The sequence below is a fragment of the Corvus moneduloides genome, chromosome 8, assembly GCF_009650955.1.
Source record: "Corvus moneduloides isolate bCorMon1 chromosome 8, bCorMon1.pri, whole genome shotgun sequence".
In the NCBI taxonomy this organism is placed as follows: Eukaryota; Metazoa; Chordata; class Aves; order Passeriformes; family Corvidae; genus Corvus; species Corvus moneduloides.
The window spans coordinates 5,772,010-5,779,980 of NC_045483.1; the positions used below are offsets into that span (position 1 = coordinate 5,772,010).

Sequence of the window (7,971 nt, forward strand, 5' to 3'; positions counted from 1 at the left end):
GAATTTAAATTACCAATGCAAATGGTTCCCAGTATTTAAAGAGTCAAAGTAGCAATACAAACACTATCTATTGTAATAACCTTTTCAGAGTGACCAAGAACAAGCATGTTTCTGCTCACTCAGTGCCACAAGGAGCGTGCTGGTGTGCCAGAAATCACAGAAGCTTACTTTAAAAACCCAATCAAAATATCCTTAAAGGTTTGGTCTTTGTTAGACTCACACTTGTAAATCTTTAAAGGGCAAATTGTCCTGTTGAATGCTTACATAAAGTAACTGAAGAGCCTTGCTGTCGGGCTGTCTTTTGCTGAATCTCGTCATCCTTCTGCAATAGTCTGAGGTCTGTTGGTTTTTTTTTTTGCCTCCCCCACCCCCAATTGGTCTCGAAGCTGTTACTCTTCCACTTTACCTGTTAAGCCTTTGATGAGATGCCTAATGCTGGGGAGCAGCGACGACAGGCAGCTCTTGGCCTTTCCAGAGCAAGGCTGCAAGTACTTGGAGAACAGAACCAGGAGCAACAGGCAGCAGCACAGGCCGTGGATACAAGTTTTCCTCTGACACAGGCTCTGCAGAAGGCCAGTGCCGTCCAAGACACAGGATCTGCTGTTATCCTGAGGGATTTCCAGGCATTGCAATAGGGCTGGTACTGCACAGCAACTTAATGTAAAGACCGGAGAGGTGGGGCAGGGACATGGCAAACACTTCCAATCCAGCCCGGCCAGTTAACCCTCAGAAAACACCCGAGACAGATTTTCTTTGATCTTTCTTGCTTTTGTGTCCAGTAACAGTCAACTGCATTAAAATGTATATAAGGATCTTCAAACTTCCCACAAGGAGGTAACAAAAGTACAGAAGAAAACTCTTCCCACAGCATCACACTTGAGCTTGATTCTAATGTGTGGTGGACACAGATTTAACCTATGTGGACCAGGAATCACAAAACCAAACACATCTAACTTCTAACAGCTTAGAAGAGCCCGTGGTGCACTCCCCACAGAGCAAGAGACAAAATGTAATGTATTTAGCACAAGGAGAGGGAGGCTGGCACAAGGGTAGCTGCAGCCACTGTGTTATTTAATGCAAGCCCCACTGCATTTGGTAATTAGACCTGACACCATCTTTGAAGCCATCTGATGGAGATTTAAGGGAACACTTCCACACAAAATCAGTTTCTCCCTCCTAATTCCTGTGGCTGCAAGTCAATAGCAGCAATGAATAATGAACCCTGGATCCTCATCCCCAGCCCATCCCAGACATGTTTTGACTCCATTCTTCACTGTCCTGCTCTCCTGACCCCATCTCCCACCCTGCTGAGCAGCTGTTCAAAAGGAAACCACACAAGTGTGGATTACACACAGCAGCATGACCCTCTGCACCGAAAACTCCAGCACCCATCTTTCTGCTCCAGAGGGCTCTTAAACCACAAACTGCTGCTGCTCCTTGTCCTACCTCTGGGTCACACACACACACAAAAAAAGGCAATTTATCTTCTCTTGGGGATTAGAAGTGATATAGCCCTGGCTGATATTCAGTACCCAGGAACTGCCATCACCCAGTGTGGTCCAGGACTCCAGCCTAATTCTTATGCTTTGTACAGTCAGTGTAGTGTTAAGAATATTTGTTAACCACACCGATAGATCTCTTTTACTTGCAAAGAGTTAAAGCCACATTCTCTGAACTCTTGAAAATACACAACCTCCCTTTCATCCATTCTCCTATGGTCACAGCTTTCTGCTTTGTTCAGGTCTCTTTCTTTTCATGTCCAGGTCTCACTCTCCACCACAAACACAGCTGCACTAAAGCTTGCTCTCTTGTCATTCTTACTGCCTTTCTGTCAGCAGAAAGAGCTCCGTTTGCACCCTGGCCCAGAATCATCACGTTTTCATACACGCACTTGGGTGTCTTCTCCTCTCAGACTTTCCCTAAAGCTGAGTATTCGACACGGGGACCTGCGAGACCAGCGCCATCGGTACCCACGAGAGGAACGGTGACGGCGGGGCACCGCACCAGCTCGGATGCTGCGATTTCGGGAAGCAGGTGTTAATTTCCGAAGGCAAGTTTGATCGCGATTTGCTTACCGGTTTTAAAACCGGCAAAGGAAATCGCTCGGATGTTTGCTTTAAGAGCTGAAAGGCGGAGGGTTGTACTCTAATTAAATACCCTGCTATTAACTGGCAATTAAGAACAGCTCTCGCGCCCGATGTCCCGCCGGCACGGAGCGCTCGGGACGGGCAGAGCCGGGGCTGGCGGGCGGCAGAGGGCGGCGCTGCCCCGCCGCGGGCACCCGGGGACCCCCGCCACCTCCCCGGCCGTGGGTTTAACCCTCGGACCCCCCCCCTCCGCGGACATCCACCCAGTCAGATCTCGCCGTCTCCGTAAAAATCACATATAGATATATTTTTTTCTTACAATAAACAAACACAGCGCATCTCCGCCGCGCAGTCCCCGGGCCCGGCGCCGGGCTCCGCGCGGTCCAGCGCGCAGCGGCCGCCCCGGGGCCGGGGCAGTGTCAGCGGGGGAGGGAGCGGGGCCGCCCCAGGGCACGGGGCGAGACCCGGGGGTCCCGGCCGCTAGCGGCCCTTCCTGCCCAGGGCGGTCCGGGCGTGCCGGAGCTGCCGGGCCGCCGGCACTTTGGAGAGGGGGCAGTACTTGATGGTGTGGGCATTGTCGCCGCTGGCGCCGCAGAGAGGGCAGGTGTAGCGCCGCAGCACCGGGCACAGGACGCGGCCGTCGGGTCCCTTGAGGATGTGCGTGGTGTAGAGGGCCACCGCCTCCTTGTTGTTCCGGCAGAAGACGCAGACCTGCAGCTCGGGCTTGAGCAGGCGGGAGGCGGCCCGCGGGTGCGCCGGCAGCCGCCCCGCCACCACCACGCCGCCCCAGGCGTGGGCAGAACCCTCCCGGCCCGAGTGCTCCCCCGAGCAGTCGAACACCACGGCGGCGGGGCCGCCGCGCCCGGGGAAGGGGCTGAAGTCGGCGAAGCGCTCCTCCAGCAGCCCCTCGCCGTGGTGATGGTGATGCCCGCACAGGTCCAGGTCGTGCAAGTCCAGCGCGCCCTCGAAGTACGGCCCCGCCGCCTCTTCCTCCTCCTCCTCTTCTTCCTCCTCCTCCTCGGCCGGCGGCACGGCGGCCGCTACCACCACCGAGGGAGGCTCGGCGCCGAAGCCCTTGCCGGGCCGCACGGCCTTGGTGATGAGCGTGGCCAGCCCCAAGTAGTCGTTCCAGGAGTTGAAGACGTTCCCGCAGGCGCTGTGGCTCCGGCCGCCGTAGCGGGCGCCCGGCAGGCACTCCACGGGCGGGAGGTGCCGGTGCTGCTCCAGCTTGGTGCCCGGGAATGCCTCCATGGGAGCGGCCCCTCCCTCGAGCGCGGTGCGGGGCAGCGCCGGGCGCACCGTCCGCTCCCGGAGCCGCTCCCGGAGCCGCTCCCGGATCCGCTCCCGCCGCCCGCTCCCGCCGCCGCCTGTGCGAGCGCGCGGCCGCGCGGAGCCCCTCAAATAGGGGGCGGGGGCGCGGCTGCCGCGCTCCCATTGGCTGCTGGCCAGAGCCTCCTCGCGCTCATTGGCTGAGCAGCGCAGGGGGGCGTGGCTCGGCCGCGGTCGGGGCGCGCTCCTGTCCGGCAGGTGCGGCGGACTGGGGTCGGGATCGGGAGCGGGATCGGGAGCGGGAGCGGGAGCGGAATTGGAATTGGAATTGGAATTGGAATTGGGAGCGGGATCGGGATCGGGAGCGGAATTGGAATTGGAATTGGAATTGGGAGCGGGATCGGGACCAGGATCAGGACCGGGATCAGCGTCGGGATCGGAGCCGCAGGACGACCCGGAGCGGCCCGTGTGAGCCGGACCCGACAAGGCACGGGCCCGCCGGGGAGGAGCGGTGCCGCTCCGAGCGTGCCGGCACTGGCAGGGAGGGGTCTCCGCCTGCAGCAGAGCGATGCGGGGACAGAACAAGTTCAGTGCTGTACGAGTGGGAAGAGGTTGGAGCCTTGTAAACTCGTGGAGGGCAGCAGGTGCCTTCCCTTTGGAGCTCGTAAGTTGTGTGGGGCAGAGGTGATTTCTTCTTTGGACCCCTCTTAGTAAGTGGGGTTTAATTAGTTCAATTAGAGGTGGTTTGTCTGGGGTCTCAGGTGAGGTACGTGCCCTCACTGGAGTGGAGGTACATGCGCTCACCGGAGTGCTGCTCAGGTATGGGGGACCAGTCTGGAATATTCAACCCTAAAAAGGGATGGGCCTGAGTGTGCTGTGCCTGTGAGTGCTCTGTCTGCAGCGGGTGGATGCAGAGGCACCCTGGGCAGCAGGACAGGCAGCAGTGTCCCGCAGCACCCACCTGTTGAACCTGGTGAACCCAGGTTTTGGTGGCCCAGGTCTCACCCCCCTGGCCAGTCCTCGCAGAGCAGCTGCTGTGCTGCAGGACAAGGGACTGTGGTGGGGAGATGCAAGTCCCCTTTGCTGCCCCTAATGGTTCCCATTCCATCAGGCCACCCAGAAACCATATCCTCCTTTGGGAAACATCACGTGTGCTTTTCCATTTGAGCAAGAGGAGTTGACAATGCAAAGATCCTATTAATTTCCAGCCCCTGGTGAGAGCTGCTGGGCTGAGCAGGGTGGGTGGAGTTTTGTCAGAAGTAAATGTCTCCCCTGTGCACGGCCCTGATTTGTCAGTCTAACAGATGTTCCTCTGGCGGGTAAAGCAGCTTTCCAATGTGTTTTGTTTGCATCTGAAATCGGCAGGTTTCATAAGCTCAGCTATCAGGAATACTTCCCAAGGGGCTGCCTTCCGGCGCTGCGAGGCTGGATACGCCTCCCCAGCCGCATGAAGTGCCTGGGAAGTGGGTGTATCAAGGACCAAGCAACAATCAGGATGGCTGCAGGGAGCAGAGCTGGCTGGAAGCAGTGTTTCAGAGCATAAATTCTCTGGTTGGAAAATGGGACTCATTTCAGTACTGAAAACATTTGCAGAGGAAGCCCTGTTCCAGAGCGTGCTCATGTGGGACACGGTTCTGCACCGGGTGACCACAGGGACATTTCACAGTTACGGGGTGTCAGGCTCAGCCCAGAGCTCATCTCCGAGCTACAGTTATGTGACAGACCTTTGCTCTCCTCAGTGGTGTTTCAGGGCCTGATTTGCACTGCAGCCAGCAGCGAATGGCAGAGGTAACAGATGGGTGACAGGGCACAGGGTGATCAGTCAGAGTGGCTGAGCATCACTTCCTGGAGCAATTGTTGTATCTCATCTTCTGTAGACGTTTTAAGAGGCAGAGTGAATAATTTCATATCACATGTAGCAGTGTGAGTAGCTACAGGCAGAGAGGAAAAGGGTCCTGTTCCCCTCACTGCCAATGCAGGGAGTGATGAAGAACATGGAGCAGCATAAAAAATATCCTCACTAGGAAAATATTGTGAAGGATAGACCCCTGTCACCAACACCACGGTAACAGCACCCTCTATTTGACCAACAGCTCAGCAGAGCTCATGTGCCTCATGTTTGAGGTATGTTGCAGAAGTTATTTCATTGCTTTCTTTGCCATGAACCCTCATGTTCCAGGTGTTTAGCACTCAACAGCTCCACTCAGGCATTAGGTCCCTGCAGAGCTGTCAGGCGTTGTCAGACTTGCGCCAACCTCGTGCCAGCTGATTGGGGTCACCCAGTCACAGTGCTGGTGCAAGAGCAGGGAATCCCACTGTTGATAATTGGAACAAATGAATGTCTTGGGGAAACTCTTCATCAGTTTCAAGCAGTAAACAAAATATGTGGTCAAGAAGAGCTAATGAACAAGTAGCTGCTTCTAGGAAGGATTGGTGTTTTGATGTGCTTTGAAATGTTCTTCATTTGAAACACTGAGAACTGCATGAAAAACTACTGCTTTGTCCTCAGCTGGAAGTTGGGATTATTTCTGACTATGCCAAACTCCCCTTTAGGCAGTCCTTGTCAGGGCTTGGGCAGTGTGAGACCACAGCTGTCTTGGTGGTGTCTCATGTGAGCTCTTGTGGCAAGGCTGCACAGCAACCCTGGCAAACTATCATCTGGAGCAGAAGTGACAAATAGCTGTTGGCACTGTGAATTCAACACCACGGGCCAAACTCTGCCCAGCCAAGGGGAAAGTTTTCTGCTCCCTTGGAGCAGCGAGAAACCATGTCAGAAATTCAAGCTGATCTGAGCACAGGAAGCCATCAGATCTGCTAGGGTCTGAGAAATCTGCTTGGGGGGACTGGTGTGGGAGTTCCCACTGGCCACAGGAATTTGTAAAGCCCGAGATTGCTCCTGGGAATACACACACACACACACACACACACACATATCTATATATGTATGAAATCTATGGACACGCCAACTGCAGGTGAGTGAGGCCTTTGTTTGGGTTTGGAGGAAAGATTGTCTTTCTTCATATTACAGCAAAAATGATCTAACAAGCGACTTAACAAGAATGATAGAAGGATTAAGCACAGAGGGGTTTGAGTGCATGCAGGACAGCTGTCAAGTTTAGAGAGGAGATTAGCAGTTCATTTGAGAGATACATTAGGAAGGGGCTTACTCTGGGGGGCTGTGAGCTCCCCTGAGGCTGGGGAGGATTTACTGTCTGTAAGTGTTGATGTATTGTGCACGTTATGAAGCTTGCCATCCCAGCAGCTTTGATATGTTCCAGCTTTTCTTTAAAACCCCTGTGGATTTTAAAGTGGCTTTCATTTAACGTGGGAGATGTTGACAAGCTCCCCCAGGAGGCTGGCAAGTTCTCGGAAGGGTCTTTTAAAATATTAGCTTCACCACCACTTCTAGAAGATTTTTTCCCCCCCTCTGGAATATCAAGGAATGGTTTGTTTCTGACAGCACTAAAAATACATTAGGTGTCTGCTGACACAGGGAAGATATGCCTTGTGCTGCTTGGACTCCTGGGCTAGCATTCAGGAATCCTATCTAAAGCTTTTGGCTTAACAGATGATGCTCGTGTTTGGAAAGCTGAGGTTTATAGCACAGAGCAATCCTGCCTGGAAGATTGGAAGCAGCTGGTGGGACTGACAGGGGTGAGTTAGGTTTCAGTGGAGGATACAAACACAAGCCATGGAAGCAGCTTGGGGTCTGCTCAGAGGCTCCAGCACCGATGTTCAATGTGCCTGTGGGAGAAATGCTTTCTCTGGTGTTTCCCTTCTCAAAAGGGACGGGTGCATGAGGGCTTGTGCTGGTGGGGGGTTCTGGGGAGGAAGCCTCTGCTCTGTGTCAGTGGTGTGAGGAAGGTGGGGGATCCCAGGCATGGTGTCTCCCAGACTCCAGGAAAAGGAGGGCCCGAGCTGGCGTGGCAGTGTTGGTAAGAAGGATAAAGAAATTATCCTAGCCCCTTTTTGTGGCAGAAAACTCACTGGGAGGAAGTTTAGGGATGTAAAAGCCAGCTGTGAAACATGTCTTTGGTTTTGGGAATCTTTCTTTGGAGGTGTGCTTTTGCTTTTGTTGTGTGGATGCAGCTGATCCTTCAAGGAGGTAGAAATGTGACTGCAAAGGAGGCAGTGGTGATTTCACCTTCTCCTGATCTGTGCTGAGCCAAGTGGGCTATTCCAGCATAACCAAACACATCAGGTGTTTCTTTTACAGGATATCAAGCTTCTCCAGGGTGTAGAGCACAACTTTCACTGCGCTGGGGGCAGGAGTGACTGTTCAGATCAGTCATTTTAGAGTTACATGACAGTCGTCAGGCAACTGCAGCAAATGTTTACCCAGGCAAGCAGAGCTGGTGGGGGACATGGTGCATTTTTAGCTGTCTCTCAACTTGATTCAGCCTTTCGAAATGCATACAGCTGTAGCCAGCTCTGTAAGAGCTGCTGCTCCGCCTGGTTGCATGTAGACAACCGGAAAGAGCTGAGAGCAGGAAATAAAAGGTGCTTCCAAGAGTACATCATTGTCGTCAAGTAAGTAATGTGCACATCACAGCAGAAAGTTATATGGGCAACCTAAACGTGGCTCTGCTTGACTGTTGGGTGCTCGAATCTCCAG

General features: G+C 53.9%; 1 protein-coding gene across 1 annotated transcript; it reads right to left on the reverse strand.

Annotated features, from left to right (window-relative positions):
- Positions 1–747: 747 nt before the first annotated feature.
- Positions 748–3,436, reverse strand: NANOS1 (nanos C2HC-type zinc finger 1). The gene has a single exon (XM_032115635.1). It carries the CDS (start codon positions 3,336–3,338, stop codon positions 2,568–2,570), a length of 771 nt encoding a protein of 256 aa, XP_031971526.1. The 5' UTR covers positions 3,339–3,436; the 3' UTR covers positions 748–2,567.
- Between the last annotated feature and the right edge of the window lie 4,535 nt (positions 3,437–7,971).